We start from the raw sequence: 24961 nt of genomic DNA, 5'->3' as shown, positions 1-24961 counted from the left end.
CTGAGAACAGAAAAGAAGAGTTTGTGATTGTAGCAGCTCAACACAAGGTTTACCTAAGTCAAGGTGTTTGCCATTGCTGCTCTTCCTCAGTTACAATCTCAACAATTACCAGTTCAAAGGCTTTTATAGGTGATTTCGTGTCAGGGAAAGTACATTTTTCCACTTGTTACCACAGTTTCCATTCAGTTTGCAAGCAAATAACACAACCTTGGTCCCATTTTCTTTATGCCTTGCTTGTTTGGCTGAAGTTCCTTCTTGCTAGACTTTACACATAAGCTCAGGTCCGAGACATGAGAACAAACTCCAGCTAGTCCCTGAAATTCCTGGCCATCCTTTAAAGCACAAGAGCTTCATCATATCATTTGAGTCAGTTTGCCTAACCTCTTATGGACCAGGTATCCTACTTCAACATTTAATTAGCATTGGGAATATACAGTTAAAAGATTAAGACATTTCCCATATATGACACTGCCTGACTAAGCTGTTTTTGTCTTGCTCCCTTCCCACTTTATAAACTTTCAAAACAGGTAGAAAATGTAGATGCACAATGTCCCTGCATCTTACTTGCCTTCTCCTTACTTACCAAAACGGTTCCACTTCCCTGCTCAAGGCAACTAATCCAAGAGTAAGTACTTCAGTGAGGGAGGAACACTAATAAGGATGTGAGAATCATCTGCATTGCTTCCTCAAAATGGAAAATATTAGATTTTTATACCATTAAGAAAGCCACTAGAAAAGAGTCATGGAAAAATGTGCTTTCCCTGACACCAAACCACCTAAAACGCATGAAACCAAAACACACGGAAGGAAAATGTTTGGCTCCAGAAGACAAGAAATTTCCCTTCTTTCCTTGAGCTTCAGATTCTCTACAATGTCCCCACCACAAACTACTGAGTGTTACACTGAAGGAGAGTCATATGTTATTATCCAGGTACTTACTGGGTCAAGGAGGGAGGAAGGAAGGAGGTGAAAAGAGCACATAACATACATGTTCAGAAAATCTGTTGCCTTTCCAGACTTTAGATAATGTGATTGGATTATGTTCCTTCCTTCTTATACAGTGGCTATGTCAGAGAGCTAACTTTCTCAAGAAAGAGAAAAATGAAAAATGAAACTTAAGTTTTGACAAGCTGGAGTTAATTTTTCCAATAAAAATTTAATTAAAAAAAAAAGATTAAAAATCCCAGAGGAATGGTTTTAATTTAAAAATTCAACTCTGATTGAACTGATTTTCACTATTCTCCAAGATACTGTTTCACAGCTGATTAAACATACTCCACTTTTCCAAAAAAAATAAGAAAAAAGAAAAACAGAAGAACTAGAGAGGAAGATAAGCTTTATATGTTTAACAAGTCCATCACTATCAAAAAATCATAACTCAATGACGAATGTGTAATTTCTAAGCATTTATTATGTGGTCATACAGTGATTTCTCTTCCATTTGCTACTGGAAGTGATCACTGCCAATAAATTGAGCTCTCCTTTTCTAGTAGTACCAAATTAATAATGAACTTCAAATTCACAAGCAGAAAAATGCTTTAAAAAATGTGAGGTTGTTGCCATGGAAGAATTCAAATAGCCAGCAAAAGAGACATTTAGTCCATTGAAAGAGAAAATACATTATTATTCTCCTTAAAAAAAAGTCTTTGTCAGCAAACATTGGTGATCCAAACTCTCTGTATCTGACATGTAGCAGAAAACAACAAACAATATTGAAAATTAATTTCAGTATTTATATATATTTCAAGGAGACAACAGATTTGTTGCATGAAATCAGAACATAACAAAACTCAGGTATTCAAGTCTCTTAATAGCTAATTATCTGTTTTAAAATCAAATAAAAATAGGTAGAATATGAAAAATTACATGAAACATCCTGGCATATTAATGGAGTTAATGCTGTCCTAACAGTATTTACAGATTCAACTTTAAAAATAAGTGACTACAGCACTAATGGTGCATTCAGAAGCATTAGTTCAATATCACTATTACCAAAGATGTCTGATAATATCTGTTATCCAAGATACCCCATTCTGTCTTTGTAGTGATGTTTTGTGACTATTTTCAGGTTGATTTTCTTAGTGCCTTCCCCAGGTGTGTGCATACACACACAGAATTGCAGTAGGTACATCTGGAGCCCCAGTACAGTATAAATTTTTTTAACTACTTGAAAAATAACACTCTATATAGCAGCTCCTGTCAAGCGACTCCCTGTGCTACTTATGCACTGCTAGTATGTCTACAGAAATCACATTTACCAGCTGAAAGAATTATAGAGCCAATATTCGGGTTATTAAAACCAACACTGAACAACAACAATAAAAAAACCAACTACACCAGTAGCCCATATTGAAAATGCAATACTCATGAGAGAACACATTCCTTTGCTCTAATGGATCATAAAGATCAGTTGACTTGGAAGATCCACATCACACCAGCAACTTAAAAAGTTTATTTTGCTGGATCATACATGATGCATTAACATCATGTCAATCTGGTTTTAATACTAATAAATCTCCTAATCAGTTTGATAAAAAAATAAATGTCCTAGTAATTCTATATATGTAAACATGGCAGATATTTATTTTGGGGTTGTTTGGGTTTCCTCTTTTCTCTCCACCTGGTATTTTTGCTGCTATAGTAACCAAATGCAATAAGTGAAATAAGATGGCTCTCTACCCAGAGGTGGCACAAAGATTTCATCAGTCACACAAAAACAGGCAAGAAAGAGGATAACACTCACTGGCTTAAGCACACTATATTTTTTTCCCCTATATGTCTACATTTATGTTCAAGTCTAACCTTTTTTAAAGGATACAGTACTGTCTTCTCATTCACAAACACACTACTATGGCAAATACATCATACAGATCCTAATACACAACTAGTAGTGTTTAACAGAGACAAAATTAGGTATGTGGATGCATGTGCCTTATTCTTCCTTTCTGTATACAGTTACTTAAAGAACTGTTATCTAAAGGAAGATAAGAGAGGAGAAATCTAACCAATACATACATCTATCCTAAGAAATTCTATCACAGATTTTTCAGAGAAACACATATGTAACAATGTGGTAAAATGAACCTAACACCTGTCTGGCAGCCTTATCATTAATTCTCAGTTTTCCATTGGTTGTTTAAGAAAGAACCCTTTGTGGGTTAAGAGTTCATTAAAAACACGAAAGTACAGCACAGAAATCAAGAGGCAGTTGTGAAATAGAGGGAGGCTACCCAAGAGGCTTCCCATACAGCAAGATGCTCAATTTATTTAGAGGTGATCCCAAAAACTGTGAGGTGAGCAAGTCAATAGAGAATAAAAATTATTCTGGATAAAAACTGAAATGCTGGCAGGAATAGATAAAAAATTAATCTTCAGATATGAGTAACCAAATGATAAGATGCCAAACTGAATTCAGTGTCAACAACAGAAAAGTAATTCAAAAGAGGAAGAAATGAAAAACATCTCTGCAGCTTTTATCACTCAAAACAACACTGGTAAGGAAAGGATATTTTTAAATCTAAGCACAAGGAGTTGCAGCAGCCAAAGTATATTAAGAATTATTAGTAAAGGCATAGGAAAGGCAAAGTACAATTAAATTATTATAACAAACAATGAGTTCATGTGCTAAATATTTCATTCACCTATAATCAATCACTCCATCAGAAAAAAAAAAAACAACTCTGAAAGCGACATACAGAAAAGCTGGCTCTCAAGCAGAGTTAGTGAAAGGTACTGAACACACATCCCACACATGAAGTGACCAAAGCTGCTAAGCTCGGAAAAACAAAAGAAAGAGGTAGGGATTTCACAGTGGTCCCAGCTAAGAAGGTGTTAGGAAATAAGGAATCATGATAAAAAAAAAAATCTAAATAAGAACACCTCTAGGAAGAAGGAATAGTATAAAGATCAAAGATAATATAATTAAAAAATCACAGGTTCCACTCACAGTAGAGCTGAGGAAACCAGATTTCAGCTTAAAAAGCGAAAGTGATATGATACTGTTTAAATGCCTTGGGAAAAGACTAGTGAAATGCAGTCTCAGCCTTCTACTGAAAGTACCCAGTTCTCATTTGATCAACTGAAGCAAGGGCATGTGGTTCACAACTGAGTCATAATCAAGCTAGAATGACATCATTTATTGATGTCATTCTCCAAAACTTGTTTTCAAATCTTCTTGCCAAAACACTGCTTTCAGGATGAGGAATGGCCAGAGCAGTTCCTACATTCATCATTTCTAGATGACTGTAAATTACTTTTCTGATGTTAAATGTGTCCTTTTAAATGGATGTTTGCTGCAGCCTGAACAGGTTTGTGCTTACTTCTCCCCACTAGCTCCCAGTCAATATCTGGTTACAACTCCTGGCTTTGGCCCTAATCTTAAATTAAAATCAACCGATTAGTAATAAATCATGTCACAGCTGCACTGAAGAACAAATCACCTTTTATGAAACCCTTAAGAGTGCTACTACTTCAGACAGGATTCTTCAGCTATAGGAAAAGGTATTCTTGGTCAAAGGATCCCACGATGGAAAGTTTCCACAGGCCATGCCAATTCAGAGACTTCCTTTCCGACCAAGTCCTGCTTGTGGAAGTCATTTCATCACATGACTTGATCTACAACACTGATTCCAAACTAATACATGATCAACAACACCGATTGTAAGAAATCCCTGATGCCTGAGGGAAAAGAATGAAAATGTGGCATAGCCTCATTACATCCCTAAAGACAGGGAGGTGCTAGCAGCTACTTAGATTTCAGCAGAGACATCCACAGGTGTCAACAGCACCATTTGACAGGAACTCAGATATGATCGTGATGAACAGCATCTGTGTTAAATCCCCACTGTTGCACAAAAGTGGTACGAAACTGAGGAAACCAGAGCATCCCACACATTTGAAAAAGACATTTTCCAAGTAATTTTAACTTGACAGATGAAAAACATCTAGTTTCAAAAATGCTGTAAGTACTTTAGGTTAATAATAAAGCTTAGAAAATATTCTTGCACAGACCTTCCACTACAAACACATCCCTCCAGCCATTCCCTCCTCTTTTAGAATAAAAACCTCCTCTCTCTGTTAATTCTATTATAGTGTAAGATTTTTCTTGGTTTTGATACCATCTCAGTGTGAGTAACTGAAGTCTACAGATGCCCGTTTTCATCTGATTGGCCTCCAAATAAGCACCTTCATTTCTCTTCCAAAAAATTTGCTAACAGACATTAAAGATCACCAAAATCCTGTGCCAGCAACAAGCACTTCTTTCAATTCTTGTTTGAATATTTTATCTGCTACCATGATTACAAAACCGAAAACAGCCCAGGGAAGTATGACTAACCCAGGCAGGCACTCCACGGAGTCGTATCCAAATAACTATTTTCCTGTACACACATACAAATTTATATTAAATTTGACTGAAACTTTAAAACAGATCAATTAAAAATCAAGTGGATAGAAGTTGGAACACAGATGCACAGTGGCTGTTGTCCATAATGTCTTTCAGATTTACTCCATTGCAATGTACCTGTTCACCTCACTAATGAGCTGCAGCAGCTTGTTTATGTAACTGGAATGAGACAAAGCCCTCTGAGCAGCAAGTCACCGACCTGCATGCCATGGAACAGCTGGGGTGACCTCCAGCTCAGTAGTCATCACACAGCCTTCATACTAAACCACTCTCCCACAGTGTTTTATTTCATGCTATTTCTCAGTAGGCACCTTAACGCAGAATTGGCTGTTGGCTTTGCTTTGGATTTGGGGGAGGGCAGCTGTTAAGTTGGGGGGTTTTGTTGCTAATGTTGGGTTTGTTGGGTTGGTTTGGTTTTTTAGACTATTTGAGAACCCCTTCTCAGGGCTGTATCAGAACCTCTGAGCTTTACAGTCATGCTCTAGCTCCTTCCCACAGTAGAAGACTGTCATAAAGGGCTCAGTCTCCCGAGAGTCTTACATGGCCCTTCTCTGTGTCTCATTTTTCTTTATAATTACTTTGAATTGAACGTAAAGCAAATTAAATATCAGAGAGTTTGAAAATGTGAAGTGTTCAGAATCATGTGGGCAGCCATACAAAGCCCCACATCAAGGCCATTACAGCACGATGCCCAGGCTCTGTGATAAATGAGGGGCTAGGGGCTGCTTAGACAGGGTTGGAAAAGGAAAAGCTATCTGGTGTTGTCTCATTCTTGTTGCCTCTGGAGTGGTTTCAGAAGTGATGAAGAACCTTCTCCTAGACTCTGTGTCCTCTGTCTAGGGAAGACACCATTACAGTCATTCCATTACAAGAAGAATTCCAGGAGCAATCCAGTGCACAGCAAGGATGACAGGAGTAGTTAAACCCTACAGTGGAACAGGGCACGATCCAATCTAATCCAAAAGACATGCCCAAATTCATCAGTTTGAACACATGCGTATTTCTCCCCCTCCCTTTCTTTTTATTAATCAGACAATCAAGATAAAATATGCTGGAAACTAGTACATTCTACACTATTTCTCCAAAATAAAGAAGAATGTCTAACCAATGTAGAACATCTGAAACATAAGATAATCAAGGAAGTACAATAGTAACTAACAATATTTTGAGTATTTCTATTTCAGTACAAACCTTCCAGTTTGCTCTAAAAACATTTTTCATTTATGTTCTGTGTATCTGATATTCATATAAGGCTAAAGCATCACTGTTTAAATAGCCTATGTATATTGCCTTTAGTGTTTGTTTATTTTTGGGTTGGTTTGGATTTTTTAAAAGATCTCAAGCCCTAACACGGAACACTGTTAGAATCAAAAACATACTATCACAATGAGAAGTAAAATTTTAAGCATAAATATCAATGACATTTTTGCTACAATATCAGAAGAACTGTCAATAATCTAAAGTACTAATCTACTGTAGGTTAATGTGCTACTGTTTTAGATCTCTTGACATGGGTATAAAACTACTTACTCTTCTCGTAAAATAAATTCAATATTTTCTGGAGAGACCTGTCCTGTCACAGGATGTCTAAATGACGTGGTCTGCTGATTATGGCTGAAAAAAAAAAAAAAAAAAAGAAGGAAATTAATATTGCTAAACTCAGTAAAATATGATCTCTAAAAGGCAGAACTATTTATATTGATGTTTTACTGCTCTATTCCAGAAATGAAACATATTTCTGAGTTACTTTTCAAATCTGAAATGTTTTCAGCTCCTTCCTGTGATCTTGTTGACTTTGCCAATGGCACACTGAACCATTTAATCATTAAACAAGTTAATGTTTTAAAACTAAACTAGTTGCAATCCTCAGGGAGACACACTTGAATTTATGATCATTTAAACCTGACTATTACCGGATTATTTAAATATAACACATAATTTATTGATTTAAGTTTCTGTAAATTTCACAGAACAGAACCACTAAAATAACTTGAAATGCTGCTAGACAACATTTTACACAATTTGTATTTAATCAGATCACAGAGACATTATGTGGAAGCAATTTCTTGAATTTTTTTTTCTTCTAGTAAGGCATTTCTTCAATGATTTTTCTTTACACCTTCATGCAGAGAATCATGTGTAACCTTAGCTGTTCAGCTGCATGGTCCATATAAAACAACATAATTTAGTATTTTTATCTCAGTTGAATTAAAATCAGGAATTTCTATCAACTTTCCCCTCAGAGTACTATCTAGATGGTTTGCTATCCCCTGTGAAATATTGGTATTCACTAAAGACAAATGTTTTACCTATTTGTGTAACTGCAGTCCTGTAATGGAAAAACATGGAGTGAAGAAAGCTTTTTTCAGTTTAGACTGGTAGTCTTCCCTCCTCCACAAAATCAATTATTTCAATTAATTGTACAGAAAACAGAAGACAACTTCTGTAGATTTTTATACATAGTGAGCCCTTTATTCTTCTGTCCAAAGGAATGACTCTATAACATCATATATTTTAAAGAAATAAAAAATTAAAGATCTTCCTTTAGAATTAGAAAGGTCATGGCTGACATGCTGTTAGCCTTAGAATCAGAGGGAGTAGTGAACCAAGTGCTCACTTATTCAAGGTTCCAAATTTTTCTGGGTTTATCAACAATTTTTAGCTAAACATCCAAAACTAGAATTCCCACCAAGTGCAGCAAAACAGTAACATCCTGTGAGTATCTTCAGAAAACAAAAATAAAAAGGCGTTCAAAAGAGTTATATTTCAAAGAGACAAAAATGAAAACTTGATCAACTTTCTTGTTTAAAGATTTGGAGTTTTTCCTTCCATAATGCCCAGTAGTTTCAGGTCTTACCATTTTGACCCTGTCCTCTAGCACAGCAGGATGTCCCCCAAAATCAGAACAAGGCATAAAGAAATATTTTGATGTTTCAGAATAATGAAATTCCTAAGAGATAACACTCTTTCTGATGAGTAAAGGACAGCTAAAAATCAATCCGCTCATGCAGCTGTAACATTCCAAAGTAAATAGCGCAGGACATGCCTTGATTTAAAAAACAAACCAAAACCAAGCAAACCAAAACCAACCAACCAACCAAATAACCAAGAAAACCCCAACAATAACAAAAATCCCACAAATTGTTCATGCTAAGTCCCACTTGGGCCACGAACAGCAGAGGATGTTTGGGGTGCTATAAACTTCTCACCCCTTTTCCAGTGTGCCATGCTATAGGAAGAGTCAGATACAAGGAACCCACATAACAACATTTCCAATGATAAGCTGAGAGCTGTAACAACTTATGTAACAGCAAAAGGACTTTTTCCAGCCCTACCTCTTACAAAAATTCTCACCCTAAAGCCATTGGAAACTGTCAACAAGATATTTGGCCATCAGCTACTCCGTAGCACTCCCTGGGCCGATGAGAACTGACCTTTCCTAGAGCTGAGGGTTAACAAAGCACCTTTGCAGTTTCTAACTCTTCAGCTTTCCCCATGAAATCAGAGATCCAGAGAAAGCATTTCCAGAAAGCACACAGTGCTAACATCAACAAAGTAGCCAGGATCCTTTTCTTCACAAAAAGACTGAGGAGTATTGTTTTCTAAAGAAGCATTTTTATGTGAGTTTATATTTTAATTTTGGGTCTACATCCAAAGAGAGGGACAGGAACTTGCAGATGTTTTCAAAGAAAATAATAAATTCTAACACTAACAATTATCTCCATGTTTCTCACACAGTCCAGTTTTATGTTGAAAGTCTCTCCTCTCACACCAGGCCTGAAGCAGTCTGTTTAACCTTTGGTGCTTAGGTTAGGACTGCTATCAAAAAGGCAGATACATTGTTAGCTTAGAAAAATCAAAGTACCTTGCCAGCTATATTCTCCAGGGGCAGCCAAACTGTCAACAAGCTCTCCTCTGCAGCCTTTTAGTCATTAATAACTCACTCTACAGTTAAGACTAAGAAAAAAGGATTATACTCCAGAAATGCTCTAGGGTTGTTTAGGAAGTGAAGTTACTAATTATACCATACTAGCATGCATACAAATGCTTTATTATTTCCTACGAAATAAATTCACCAGGTCTTCTGAAGATAAATTAGTCCACTTGCTGCAATTTAAGAGGAAGTGCACTACTAATAGGCTAAATATTACTTACTAATAATAAAAGTTTTGCTGGAAAGTAAACACTTCTTAAATATCTGAGCAAATGCATTTTGGGACAAGTTTTGCATGTCAAATACGAAGAACAGAGAAGCAGAGAGATGGCTCTGTTACTGCACAAAATGCAGATGGTAATTTCACAGAGAAGGAGAAGGAATATAAAAGCAAAACTTCCCGCAAATCTGCAGCTTCAATAAGTAGGACTTGACTGGGAAGAGAGAAGTGAAACCCCTGCCACTAACAATTAGTTTTGCAGAACACAGTGGTTTATTTGAATTTGAAAAGTGAGCGTTTAAGTGTTTTGCCTCACAGGACTCATTAAGAATAAGCGATACTATTCAAAACAACCTATACAACAGATGGCTAATGCCTTGCAACAAGGAATTAGATAGCAGGGAGATTTTTGTTCACAATGAGAGCAGTCAAACATTGGAAGAGGTTGCCTAGCAAAGCTGTGGAATCTCCATCCTTGGAAACATCCAAAATGTGGCCGGATAAGGCTCTGAGCAACCAAATCAAACTTTATGAGCTGGTTCCAACTTTGAAGCTGGCCTGGCTCTGAACAGGATGGGTTGGATCCGATGGCATACAAGGGTTCCTTCCAATATAAATTATTCTGTTCTATCATTCTATACTGCTCCCTCCATCTTTCTCTAAAAACATAATTTAATTCTTACAATACCTCTGAAGCTTTCCCAGTGTTTAAATAGATTTATTCCAAGACTATTAGTAGTGGGTTTTTTTTAGAATGAGAGAAATTCACTCATTAGATTTGTAGATTACAATTTTTTGTTGTTGCTTTCATGTCTTATAAACATTTTCTTAACACTGATATCTGTTTATACAACACTGATAACAATACTTTCACTAGTGAGTGATCTAGTAAACTTATTGCAGCGCAAGTTTTCCTTTTCTTCCAAGCACAGACTAAGCAAAGACCTGAGTTGTTCTCCAGACACATCAGCTAGCCAAGCCTCACAGTAGTTAATCACCTGTATTTCCTCAATTAGCAACCGCTGAATGTGTTCCCATTGTCCAGAAATCTGTCATGTATAACGGGCACAATAAATGTGCCTTGATAAAAGGACATGATATGCTGCTCCACTCTTCATGCCCCCCTTAGTCTGTTTTTTTACTAGAGAAAGATTTAATAGCCCTCAGCAAAACTGGGAAGGGCTTATGATGCTTCACTGTGTGAATTCTAAATGCTTTGAAATTTGTATTAGTACAACATCACACATTTGAAATGCCAAGCTAACTCTTCTAGTTACAAATTTTCTGTGTGAGAAAATTCAGCATTTTTTCCTAGCAATCATCTTTTAACAATTTTGTATTATTCTGATTTTGTACAAATACTGATGAACAGAGCCACCAAACCAAAGCAAGTATAAAAACATGAAAAATTCAGATTCAATAGTATCTACCACTACCAGCATTATTAAATTGCACTATAGACTGTTAGAAGTAATTCTGAACTTCATAGTTACAGAACACCATTTTCCAAGGATTGCTGTGGGTTTGTAATAGTTAAGACTCAGACCCTTCATAATGGAATCACAGTTTAAACACGTTTCTTTTTAATTAGACACCTCAACACAAATTCTATTATTTCACAGCATGTGTACACTACAATTACCAACATAAGAACTGACAGTTGCCCACTGTCTTAAGACAGATTTACTAAAGCAGTTTAGAAAGACTCAAGACCTTTGAGATGTAAACAAAATGAATACACCTGGCTAACCTGAGCCCCATGTGAAGTCTTGCTGCTTGAGCAGCTAATGTCACTTCTAAACTGGCTCTGGGTTCAGGTGTGGGGGTGGAACCAGATAACAGATAATCTTAAAAACTGGGAGTTGTTACGTTCCTGCTGGGTGGGTGGGAGTGCAGACACACAGACACGTATATCCTTAGATAGCACCTTACTGCTCACCATCCAAATGCAGCCTAAAACATTGCTCAGGTGTTCATTAAGCGAGTCTGGAAATTTAACACTGCCTATCATTTGCTTGCACTAATCTAACCTATAGTATGATAAAATTTAACTGACTTTAACACAAGAAAACCATACAATTACAATCCAGTCTCCGATTCTATAGTATAATTGACACAGGCAGGCACTTTTGCTTGCATGGATGCTTTTGCAGAACTCATAATTAACATGACTTCACTTCATTGTGTAGTTGAGTCAAAGCCAAGTTCTAATTATTAATTTTTGGACATGAGTGATGCTGATGACCTTTCATTTGAAGTCAAGCAAGCTTACAGATTGCCTCTGGAGTAATTTAAATGCCCAGGCAGATGAACCTTGAAATGTGTAAATCAATTATTGATTGACTCTACATCACATTAACAACAAATTTATAGGTTGCAAGAAAAATTCATGTTGTCATTGGACAGACTGTCCTATAAATTATGAGGAGCCATTTGTACAGTATTTATTTTCCAGGTAGACTGACTCCTCTACACTTGCCTGCAAGACAAGGTAAGTATAAACCCCTTTATGTTGAATACCCCAAATGGTGATGATAGTTACGGGTGGGCACCCACACTTTTGTGGGAGTTTCTGGTGTGGGTGCAGCTGGTAGAAGAACTCATGCAGTGAAGAACCACTGCTCAGCCAGCAAGTCGTTATTCCAAGCAGGAGAAAATGCTTGTGTTTAACCAGGCAAACAGCCAGGTTGCTTTACTTCATAACGTATTTCTCAAATACATCAATAGCTTCAAAACGGTTTCAGCACTGCCTTCTGATTATTTTCTGGATATTAGCTTTTAGAATTGGTTAGAACATGTATCAATAAATAGTCCAAGGAAAACAGTGCCCTCAAAGCTCTGCACGTGATATTACCGGAAGAAAAACGCAATGTAATACACTACACAAGCAAAAGCACCCGCTGCAAGCTGCATGCACACAAAACATCTTTTCAACACACCAAACATTATCCACAGTTTAAAATAGTAAAAGTGTATCCTCAGAGTAGCAGTAAAATCCTTGCTCCACTGTAATTAGTGGCTAGAACACTTTCATAAAGGCTAAATTTCACCCCCTCATACAGTTTAATCAGCATCTTAATCCAGGAACTAGTGCATAATAATCACAGAGTAAAAGTGATTCTCTCAAATTTTACATCACCCCTGAGAATTCACAAGTGTTTAGTTGTTTAGTCAGAATACAATTCTGTAACTATCTTGAGCTGCCATGTCTGTGACTACCATCAATCAACACAAGAGCCTGTGCTTATGAAGACAGATAAAGGGGACAAGTTGACCTGACATCAGATTTTATCATATTTTCACTTCTTGTAAAAGCATGCAGACAAGAATAAAACATCTTGTTAATGTTTTAAACTAACAGTAAACAGACAGCCACCCTGTCACATAGTGTTGTCCTTCTACCCAGTTCACTAATGATGAGGCTAAAAAGGAACTGCAAGTTTCTCTGGAACTGAAAAAATTCTTTTTTCCTGTCTTAATGAACTACCAAAGATAATTTATACTATCCAGTAGTATCAGCAGGAAAGATCTTGTTAATGAACATGCTTTTAAAAACAGATCTAATAAAACAGTGGTAAGATAACATAGAAAATGCCACAGAATCACTACAAGTATTTTCAGTCATTGTAAGTACTGATAAGAGGATGAATACACTGTCATCACAGGATCCACACAGATTTCCATGAGTAAAACAGGATGAAGTCATCTGCTGATTCACAAATCCTTTTGATGCATATCATGAGACACCACCAGAATTTTATTAACTCACCAAAAAAACACATTCAGGGAACTTGAAATTAAGGGGAAAAAACATGTTAGTCTTGAAGACAAGGAAATCTACAGAAAAGACAAATCTGATTCTATTTCCTTACTGTCGCTGTTTCAGAAAAATTAGTCCTTGCCTTCAAAATTAAAATTAAAAACCTCTCTGATAGCAGCAAACTAAAAATAAAAGATAGAAGATGAAGTTACTGTATCACATCATCTTAATTTAGGCTTGGAACTCACTTAGGACTGTTCCTTTCTTTCCCACTAAAAATATTTGAAGGTAATCAGACTATTCTCCTTAAAACCCCAAAACAAAAATGCAGTACCTTCAAAATTGTCTATCTAATTTCCAACTTTGCTACCTAGCAAAAACAATCTTGACTTTTGGTGACAACGAAATGTCACCAATGTCATAAAGTGAACAAGCAGACCCCCATAGGTTATACATTCCTTACAGACATCACATCTAACAACATCTAAGCCAAAACAAGGAAGTTTGAAATGGAAACAGGAGTAGGTCCAACAGTTAAATGCAGGTACTGGTGATTTACACATACATATATTTGCATGCAGACATCTGCACATGCATATGTATATGTGGGATAGATATGGGCACACACATCCTTCTCATCTCCAATGTTGGCACAGATGCTTCTGCAATGATGTAAAACACTTCAGGTTCCACAAGAACAATGGTCCCAGTAGTCCAATAGATGCAGAAACTCCTTAGATAGATGTAGTCTGATGGAATCCCTCAAGAAGGAAGCAAGAATTTTTTTTAACCAAAGATTTGGGGAAGTACGGAGGTGTGTGCTTTTCCATCAGAGGTCATTGCTGTTACAGGAAAGCAGCAACTTAACTTTTTCCACTACTCAGTTCTGCCCAGCACATACAGCAGCATTTGCCCTACAGCCTTCCAAAAAGAAGAAAACAATATAACCACATTATAGGAGCAGGGCTGCAGAACAGTTCTACAAAAAATGCTGCCATAAACCAATCCTGACAGAAGGAAACAGCAGGTAGAGAGCAACACGTCACATTATTTATTTCTTCTGGATCTGGTACACAAACTAAATTAACAAATTCATTCTCTAATAAAAAAGAAAGTGGTGACATCATTAAGTAATGTGATTAAAACACCCTGGGTAAAAGCAGCCCTCTTATATTCCAACATCGACCATAATTTAAATAGTTTAGCGAGGAAGGTGCCCAAAAACATTGCCACATAAGTATACTCTTTTGGAAAGAGTATGTAAAGGAAGCTTTACACAAAAATATTATACATCTCAAGTTGTGAGCCATAACAAAACTGGTTAAAACAGAAGAGGTGTTCACATGCATAGCATCTAAATATACCAAAGGAGGCTGAAACCCCTTGTTAGTCCTATTTGAGCATATTTTACTTTGATGGGAAGACTTGTATGATAAAAGACAACACAATCCACACTGCTCTAAACATGAAAGCACAAAACAAGTTTTCCAGCATCCAGTTTTCATCTAAGTAGCAGCACAGAAAGCTGAAACAATGCAACATCTATAAAAACTGAAAAAACCCCAGATTTTGAAACTCCATTCCACTGTCACAAAAGACATATAACCTCAAAACAGAGGTCGATTTTAACTTAAGGCAAATGCACCTCTGATTTATTATTTACTGAATTTAATGCAAAATACAAAAAAAAAAAAAGTGATTATCGGAGGACAATACTGCAGACTGAGACCTTGTGTGCTCTCACACAATATACAAACACACTGCCCTTTTCCCCTCTCCATAAAATAGAAATGCTTTATCTATACAACCTATACCATGGGAATGGAGTTTTAATCAAGCACTGTCTCTCTACAAAATCACAAGTGTCCAGAATGGAATTAAAGAATTATGGCTGGTATCCATCAAGCTCTTTCAGAGCTACAATCTAGAATACTGAACCTCATTTTGGACCTCCTCATACAGGAAAGGCATCAATGAACTAAAGTGAGTTCAGCAGAGGGGCACCAAAATGGTCAGGAGCACCTGCTGTGTGAGGAGAGGCTGAAGGAGCCCTACCTGCTGCCAGGACGTGATCAAGAAGGCTCTTCACAGTGGTACATGATGGGAGTACAAGAGAGAGCAGGCATAAAACAAAATGTGAGACTTTCAGACTGCTCACAGCAGAAGCTTTTTCACTTTGAGGATACGAGTATGTACTGTGAGGATGGCAAAGCATTGGAACAGGCTGCCCAGAGATGTTGGACAGTCTCCCTCCTTGGAGGTTTTCAACACTAGAGTGGAGGAAGAACTGAGAAACCTGGTCTGACCTCACCACTGACCTTGCTCTGAGCAGGAGGTCGCACTACAGACTCACCCAAGACAAGTTGTTCAACAATCGTAAGGTTGGGTACAGTTCATAATTCTATCACAAAGCCGAAAAACCCCACAAACAAAACCCAAAACAAACAAGAAAGTTTTGCAGAGCAGATTTTGCTAAAAGAGTCCCGCAATAACTCCTCATCGTTTAGAAAGAAAAACTAAAAATACCATTAAAACCTGGCTGCTTCTTTCAAACTTCTGTAACATCATTAATTAACTTTTACAGCAAACAATTAAATCCAAAGCCCATTTACATTCTCTTCATAAATATTCCATGAAAGAAGATAATTTATACAGGCTGCGTTCCTCTGGTTATGTGCTTTACATCCAATAGGACACATTTTCCACCCAAAGCTTTTCCTGTAGCTAAGGTCATTCAAAACATGCACAGGTCTGGCTCAGTCCCTCTCTAGACCTATCTATGCCCTCCACAGCTTCACAATACTAGTATTGACTGTAATCCTACAAACCTCATCCCCTTCAGACACCAGGCTAAAGAATAAATGAGGATATTACCATTGCATTTACTGAAGTAACATTTAATATGAAGAAACCACAATTCCCACAGAGCACACCTATTCTTGTGGGTTAGCTGTTTACTGGCATATATTAATAAAAGTTCCTTCATTAGCAGCAAACTGTTCCAGACTATCTTGTGCTTAATTCTGAAACACTTCAAACTCTATTCATCGTCAGCGTTCATCAAAAAAGTAAAAAAATACAGCCACGAAGTTATTACCTTTGGTTTGTGTACTTCTTGACTGTTTTAAAGGAGTTCCTCCTTCCCCAATCTCTCTCAACTCCGTATTGAATAAAATATAATGCAACTCCTCCAAATTTAAATGCATTTGTAAAGTATTTTTTCTTATAAAATCTTAAATAATACATGCACTACAGCAGTCCTGATGTGCCCTTAATATCAACCTTTTGCTTGACAGAAGATTGGTAACACAAGATCATCTTGCCTAGAGCAACAGGTATAAATTAATGGAGCTTTTCAGACTGGCTCTTCAGAGCCATGAATTACACAAAGGTTACTCTCCTTTCCAGAGCAGCCCAGCACCTACAGCACTGAAACACTGACAGGTTCAAACGCCGTGACAGCAGCACCTGCTCACAGAACGCTGCTGTAAGTCACACACAGAGCCGAATTTACACCCCACAGTTAGAACTAAGAACAGGCTCCTTAACCAGGGGCAGCTCTTACACTGGGGCACTGGGAGTCATTCCTAGCAGAACTTCACTATCCCTCCTTGCTGGGCCTTTCTTCCCTCCTGCCAGTTGCATTAATCAACACAGTATGATTAAGTTATCAGGTATTAATCACATCCTTTAATACCTCATATAAAATGGTTCTGAGACCAAAGCTCTAAAGGGGATAAACCTTTCAAAAAATGTTATTTACTCAAATGTTTCCATCGTACAAGTTACCCCACTGTGCAGTAAGAAGCCCACTATGATACATAGCCTAAAACCAATTTAAGATTAACATTTTAGGGACTGGAACTGGAAGACAGACATGGAAGATTATCTTTTTAGATTATGCATGGTTTATAAATTTTCCAGAAATGTCTTTTTAATTCAACAAAAAGCTCATCTGCTACAAAAAAAATTGGGGGAGGGAGAGGAGGAGGTATTTATAGTTATATAAATACATAAATAGGTAGCTGTATCAATATATAGCAATCTGAAGTTGACAAATTCAGACTAACTTGCCCAAGAAATAACCTAGAGCCGACTTGTCCTTACAGAAATGTAGAAATACTCAGTGGCCCCAAGCCAGATAAGCAGATAAACTCCTCAGACATTTCCAAACAATCCACAGAAATATTGCTGTACAATTATTCTTTTTGGTATCAACAGAATAGAAAATATGCTACAATATGCATAACTTTACTATACAGCATTTATACAAAGAAGAAAAACTGCAATCATTAATATATTAATAACTTCAACATTGTACTAAACAATTCCAATCTTTAAAACATCTCTGCTTTAATACTCATTATTTTACTCAATGCAGAAGGCCAAGCAAACTGTTTTGAAAATGAACTATTTTGGTGTGTCTAATTCCAGAATTTTCTTTGCTAAACACAAACCAATGAACTAATTCTCCAGAAAGGCAACTAATTTCAGTCAGTCAGTGTCTCCTCTCCAGCCCCCAACTCCCCACAATGTAAACAAAGCATGTCAAGTCACAATATAACCAACAGCAACTGATTAATAACAATTTACTGACATAAGTTACGCTGAGTTTAGTATACTGAATATCTAAGTATGTGAACCAAACATAAATCACATTTAAGAAAACTCATAAAATCACGTTCTGTGTTAAATTTCTTGAGTCGACATATAGCCCTATCAGAAGGTGAAAATTTGAGAATAATATATTAAAATAAAATACAATCAGACAGCTGTGACAAGAGTGAAAACTACCCAGCCACAGAAGAATCATTTGCATTTTCTTAATGTCACTAAGTAGACATATTAACAGTGCCCAATATCTACTCAGAAAAAGTCCACACTACACACAACTGATATCAACATGAAGATCTAGTGCCTAAGGAAAATAGCGTAAGGACTGTATAAAGAAATACATTTTCACTCTTCCTGTGTCAAGAATTGCTTTAGCTAGCAAACACACTTTTAAAACTACATAGCTGGTTTTCTGTGAAGTAGTTCAGTGGTTTCATTTATACCAGCATACATCAATATGCATGGTTGGACAGCATGCAGTCTTCTGGGGACAGCACACAGCTTCACAATCGGTTCAGAATGACACTCACTGTGAAACCTCCTTATCCCACTGGAGCAGATGAAAACTCCTTCCTTAAACATGAGGAGTGCTATTATTTTTTAAAGTAACTGGAAAGATGAAGCAACTGCCACCTTTCACAAGAAGCCTGGAAGTCAACAGCCACATAAAACTGCCAAATTGTCAACAGCCAACATGGACAAAATCAGTCTCCTTTGCCTCAGGGAGCAAGGCTGCAGCAAAACTCATCCAAAAGACAGCTCTTAGTACATCACTATATATAGTGGAGCTATCAGCTACATTCCTCCTAGGCCACTTGAGCAGCATGTTACAGCCTCTTTGCCTGGTTCTTGTCCTGTAGCTCCACCGTACTGAAGCCCCCAGCAGGGCCCTCTGTTCTCAGCAAAGTGGAGCCAGTGCAGGTAACACCTCCAAGAGAACAACAGCACTGCTTCTGCTGCTGCTTTATTGCCAGGACTTGCACAGCCTACAGAGCTCCCCAGCAGTGTCAGTGCTCTTAAATCAGAGCTCAGCCATACGATCTACAGCAACACCCCCCTCTCACCTTTGCAATACAAGGACTAGTTCTCTGCCATCTCCCCAAGCTGGCCAGCGACCCGTGAGGACAGTCCCGTGCCGGTTCACTTTCTGACCTCAAGGCATCACCAGTGTTTGTTGCTGTCAAATAACAGGGCCAGGGCAGAGCACAGGCAGCTCACAGGGATGGCTCCGGGCCGCACGTCTCACCGCTCAGCTTTGCCCCGTCAGCCGACGCACAGGCAAGGGCAACGCTGAAGCAAGAGAATCTGGCAGCAGGAGAGCTCTCATGTTGCTGACAAGGCCTGGGGTGAGAACAGGGAGCGCAGGCAGGATTAGAGATGGAAAGAAATTCCAAAAACTTCTTCAGAGCCTGCATTAAGTCCTTTCAATGCCAAGAAAGTCTCTATCAAGCACGTGACTGAAACTTGGCAGCCGTGAAGGTGAAGTAACTTCACATGAAATAATATTTGTTCTTTAGGTAATTATTTAACAGCACATACGATGACAGAAGGTCTTTGAAAAAATATGCATCTTTAACTTACAGAAAACTTGGTAATCTCTTAAAAATACAGATATTAAATAGTCTTTCACTATTCAGGGAATTAAATTTTTTTCTCCTTCAGATACCACAAGATCAAAAGTAAAGTGCTCCAAAGCATATGACTGAGCAGAGCCAGACTAAGAGCTAGACACTCCAGATAAGTTCAGACCAACACTACAGGGTTGGTTTAGGGTTGGTGAAGGGTTTTATTCAATGCTGATTTTTAAAAAGCAAAAAACTCCAAGCACAAAACATGAGTATTTATATGCATATATACTTTATCAAAAGGATTGCAAGCAGCACAATACCTTTTCATGCTTATAGTGCTTCCATTATTTCTTAATTTACTAATTATAGAAAAAGGGCAATGTTTTTAAAAATGTTTAGATAAATGTTTAATCTAGCAATATAAATATTTGAAAAAGAAGATTCAGTTGTTCCATTTTGGTTTTTTTGTGCTTGTTTGTTTTGTTTTACATACTCAACTTTTCTGGGACTTTATCTGATTACAGAAAGTCAGAACTTTGAAAGAGGAAATACAGCAAGTAATTGGACAAAACCTGTAGAACTTTCGATTCCTTCTGAAAACTTATGTTCTGCATATAAAAATTTATTTTAGGATTAATTTCATTTTCATTTCTCCCAGTGACCTACCAGAACTGTTGGAATCAAGGTCACAAATCATTTCTCTGAATGTATGCTGTCCCTAAAATGTAAACTTGAAATGATGAAGTGATGCATTTTACCTATTTTGGATACTAGACTGAAACTTGGAAATGTGTCTTTGCAGAGAAATTGAGTTTTCTCACAAGAGAAGCAAAGGAAGTGGCTAGATTTCCAAAACCTGAAGTTTTTCTGCATCATTAACAGATTTTATCAAAAAGTTAATAATTTTGGCACCCCTGGTGGTCTAGTGGTAAAGGCGCCGCGCTATCACCGTGGAGACCCGGGTTCGATTCCCGGTCAGGGCCACTCCCGGGCAGGTGGGGCTCGTTAGCCCTTAAAGGCAACCCACCTACGTCCTAAGGACCTCACTGCCACCGTCCAAGCTCGCTTGGCCCCGGCAGATGAACCTCAGGATTAAAGGGTGGGCTCAGTTCCGCGCACACTGTGTCTCACCTAAAAAATCCAATGCTCAGGCTGGAAGGTGTAAAGACCTTCCCCGGATCTTCGCTCGCGAAGACTGACCATTACCTTACCTTTACCTTACCTTACCTTACCTTACTACATTGGGATTTGGGAGATCAGGATTCAGATCTTGACTCTGAAGCAGATTTCCTGTATGGCCCCATCAAGTAATTTTTATAAAATCACTATTTTATCAACATTTTAGACTTTCAAAAGAGAGAACAGATGCTTACAAATTTAGAGTCTTAACTTCATTTACAGCTTTCAGGGTGCTACTGCAGCACATAGAAGCAAAAACATCCATTGTTTTCCAACAGCAGAAAGGACTACTTCAGTCTTTCCAGAAAATTCCATCAAAGCTGGGAAGCGAGAACAGGCTGGAATTCCTGAATCTAAATAAACCAGACACACTGCCACCTTCCAAGAGTAACTCTTTACAGATTTACAGAAAATCTGTTCCAATGCAAAGAATTCTGTTCTTTAAAATATTTGTACCCAACATAAAATCATCTTTATTCTGAAGACAACATTTCGGCGACATCAGTGCTCTTTTCACCTCAAGAACTAAGTGTATGGATGTGGGAAGAAGGTGGTTGCTTTCTATATTAGTGTGTTTTTCCACAGGTTTGAGGTAACAGGATACAACTCTGTACAAACATAACGAAGCCTAATGCATTACAATACCCAGAAAGCAAGTTCAGCAAAATTACTTGGCAAGGTTAAATTGCCAGTGCAGTAGTTCAAAACTGAACCCATCAATGCCACCTGAAAAGCTCCATCTCCAAATCTAAGTCCTCCCTCTGAGATGAAGTTTCCTATACTACTTGATCAAAACCTTTCTGCTCAATTGCTTACTTTACAGTTGCTATCAACTTAATTCACCCAAGTATGGCTCATAAGTAACTGCACTGAAACATCACGTTCAGCCTAATGTGTCCCAGAATACATTTGCTCCCAATCTAAGAATCTAAACCTAAGCCAGTGATGTGAATACAACAGATTAAGTTCCAGAAGTGATGAGTGGCATATATCCATTCATCCCAAAGCACAACACCAGAAAGACACAACCATGTTGTCATGCAAATTAACCGTCAAATCTGAGTGAAAGGAAGGAAAATGCCCCATTTCTGAATAAGGAGATGCTCCCTAGGAAACTAAAATAAATCAATTATTCTTATCTTGTATGACACAGACTTTGTTTTCTATCCAGCACTCCGGGGCCCTCATGTTATATACCATGAGTTGAAACTTTAATGCTTCTGAATTTAACTACTATCAGAGGGCTCACAAATTCTGCAAAGACCATGTGCTTATTCTAGATCCTTCTGACGTGAGCAGGTTGCAGAGTAAAACAATGTATTCTTAAGTCATTAAGAAAAAACAGCCCCAACTTTTTGGCACCTCAAAATGTCTGGTTCTAGATTCCTTACATACCTGTTTTCACTTTCAAATACTTCTCTTGACATGAATGTAAACTTTAGCTGCATGAGAAATAGAAAATAAGCACAAAAGCTATTTTGTTGATGCATTAGAAAATTACAATTGAGAGTTACTGTGGGAAGAAAAAACCCACTACAGGTCTGCTGGGAAATACACAGTTATAGTTTTGTTTTAAATAACATGATCTAAAGAAAATAAACATTGTAACTGACTGAAGTTCCAACCAGGATTTTTGTGACTAGTCAGCATGCCCTGTAGGGAAGGGAAACACAAACAAGAACTCAGTCAGGCATGCTGATGTGAATTGTGAGACCACCTCCCTACATCTTGTATTGAAGATTTGCTGGAAGAAACAAAAAAAAAAAGAATCTTGACAGCAGAACCAAGAATAATGTTATGTTTCTTAATAGTCTTCCCCCAAAGGAAGAAAAAAGATTCAAAAGGAAGGAAAAGGACAGATGTACCATTTTTATTAAGTGGTCTTACCCTACCCATGAAATCACATATGTAAGGACCATGGTCCCATTTTGAAGGTATTTCCTGCTACAGTTAAGTGCAGATTCTTAAGAAAAGAAATAATCATATCCATGACATGTAACACCAACTCTTTCTGGAAGTAAGGAACCTTCATCTAATGCCAAGTGGCATGTATCAAAGGCACATACAAGATGCCATATTTCTAACTGCTTATCAACAGAAAACAAGTTATAAGATTTCTTTCATGAAATCATTAGTAAGTCAAGCAACAAATAAATACGACAGAATAGCTGAACTTTTTCAAGCACTGTCCTGTAAGTTGCATTAATAGTTTATACAACCTGACCTCCTTAGATGCTTGTAGAATTGATATGATATGTCTATGAATTTGGTAGAATAGGTAAAGAGGTCACTTAAAATACCAGAAGTATATAATACCTCTATTGTCACCCTACATAGTAACTATTAAAAAGTCAGTGCAGACCACAAACTATCTCAATCCATAATTACAGTATTACATGGTTTCAGCACCAATGCAGCTCCACAATCTGTATATCCATAAGCTAGAGGCCACACATTTCACGACTTTTCAGCTGGATTCTATTAAAATAGCATTCAAGTCAAAGTCATGGGAAGCATGTCTGGGAAATGATGTCACTCCAATGTAATTATGACAGAATCACAGAAAGGGTTGGGTTGGAACGGAGAAAGATCATTTTGTTCCAACCCCCTGCCATGGGCAAGGACACCTCCCTAGTCCACCAAATAGACCAGGTTGCTCAGAGTCCCAGCCTGGCCTTGGACACTCCAAGGATGAGGCATCCATAACTTCTCTGGGCAACCTATTCATTCTGGTGTCTCGCTACCCTCACAGTAAAGAATTTCTTCTTAATGTCTAATTTAAAACTACCTTCTTTCAGTTTAAAACCATTGCCCCACATCCTGTCACCACACTCATTTGATAATGAGTCCATCCCAATCTTTACTATAAGTTTCCTTTAAGGACTCAAAGGCTGCAGCAAGGTCTCTCTGGAGCCTTCCCTTCTCCAGGCTGATCAATGACCACTCTCTCAGCCTGTGTTCATGAAGGGGGTGCTCCAGTCCTGTGATCATCTTCATGGCCTTCTTCTGGACCCACTTCTTTCTTATGTCGAGGGCCCCAGAGCTGGATGCAGGGCTCCAGGTGGGGAACTCTGTTACAAGAGCAAAGAGGAAGCATCACCTCCCTCAACCTGCCAATTGAAATCTGCCCACTAAAATTTCATGAAGTTCATTTAAAATATATTTTGACTAGTGTTCAATTAACACAGTCTGCACATATGCTTATTAATGACAACTACATTCTAGATTGCTCAAAACTTCCTATGCTTGATAAAAGTATCCAAGCATCACGTACACTTCACAAACCAGGTGTTCCACAAATTCTTCTCACAAAATTTTCAAGGCAGATAGAGATTTTAAAGTTTATCCGCTCTTTTTGTCATGCTGTCTTCCAGTGGGAACAGTTGAGTAAAGATGCAAGAGCAATAAGGAATAGCACATGTAAGGAGATGGGTAGGATGTGTGCAGGGTGGCAAAATGCTGAATGCCCACAGAAAAACGAATTCTATGCAGTTGCCACTGAAGGAAACAAAAAGGTTCATGAGAGTTCTGGTTCTATTACTGGAAAACTATCACCAGAGCTCAGAAACCAACTAGTACCTAAAATCACCTTATGAGAGACCGGACTAGCAAAAAACTGTATGTCCTTCAACAGGCACATGATATTGCAACACACACAGCTCAAGCCACAGGACCTTCCCTTAGGTAAACAAAATTCCACCAACTGAAGAAAGTCATATAAGCACTGCAGGGATTTTCCTTGCTTCCTAATCCTCTAAAATTGGGATGTTCTCTTCTGTTCCTTGAGCTCCCAACTGTTCCCTGGGGCTGGAAGTACAGGTAGTTCCAGTTCTTCAAAGAATTATCCTGTCCTCTTCTTCACACAACAACTAACGTGTAACAATATTATAATCACATTATAACCATACAGGTTATATTAATGTATAATTATGAAAGTTTTACAATCAAGATCACTATATATTCATAAATTCAAAAATCTAAACTAAAGTATTAAGTGACCTATGAGATACCAAATTAAGCAGACTGTTTAAAATGCAGATACTCAGAATGTTGAATGTGGGGCATTAGCAGCAGCAGTTGTGTCTATAAATTAAATCTCAACGGTATCAATTAGCAGATTTCTCAGGAAATAATTAAAATGAGATTCTCAATTCAGTCTTCACAACACCACTTTTACTGCAAACTCCATAATACAGTAGACTCCTGGAAAACTTTTCATTTTAAATCTTCTCAGGGCCTGTATTTACAGTATTATTTTGTAAATAAATTTCAGACATTCCTA

The 24961-nt window shown here is 37.7% G+C and overlaps 1 protein-coding gene across 13 annotated transcripts in view; it reads right to left on the bottom strand.

Annotated features, from left to right (window-relative positions):
• The window catches only part of PLEKHA7 (pleckstrin homology domain containing A7), a 170209-nt gene that overhangs the window by 58884 nt on the left and 86364 nt on the right, over positions 1–24961 (bottom strand). For 12 of the 13 annotated variants that reach the window (XM_050336356.1, XM_050336362.1, XM_050336354.1 and 9 more), the window contains one exon: positions 6935–7018. The exons of the other annotated variant lie outside the window; for it this stretch is intronic. In XM_050336356.1, coding sequence (XP_050192313.1) covers positions 6935–7018 — 84 coding nt within the window. The remainder of the gene's footprint in view (positions 1–6934; positions 7019–24961) is intronic. 13 annotated transcript variants of the gene reach the window in all.

This window comes from Myiozetetes cayanensis, unplaced genomic scaffold (assembly GCF_022539395.1).
Source record: "Myiozetetes cayanensis isolate MyiCay16 unplaced genomic scaffold, myiCay2020 scf6-25, whole genome shotgun sequence".
NCBI lineage: Eukaryota > Metazoa > Chordata > Aves > Passeriformes > Tyrannidae > Myiozetetes > Myiozetetes cayanensis.
Note: the sequence above shows the minus strand (reverse complement) of the source record. Positions and strands in the feature narration are given on the sequence as shown.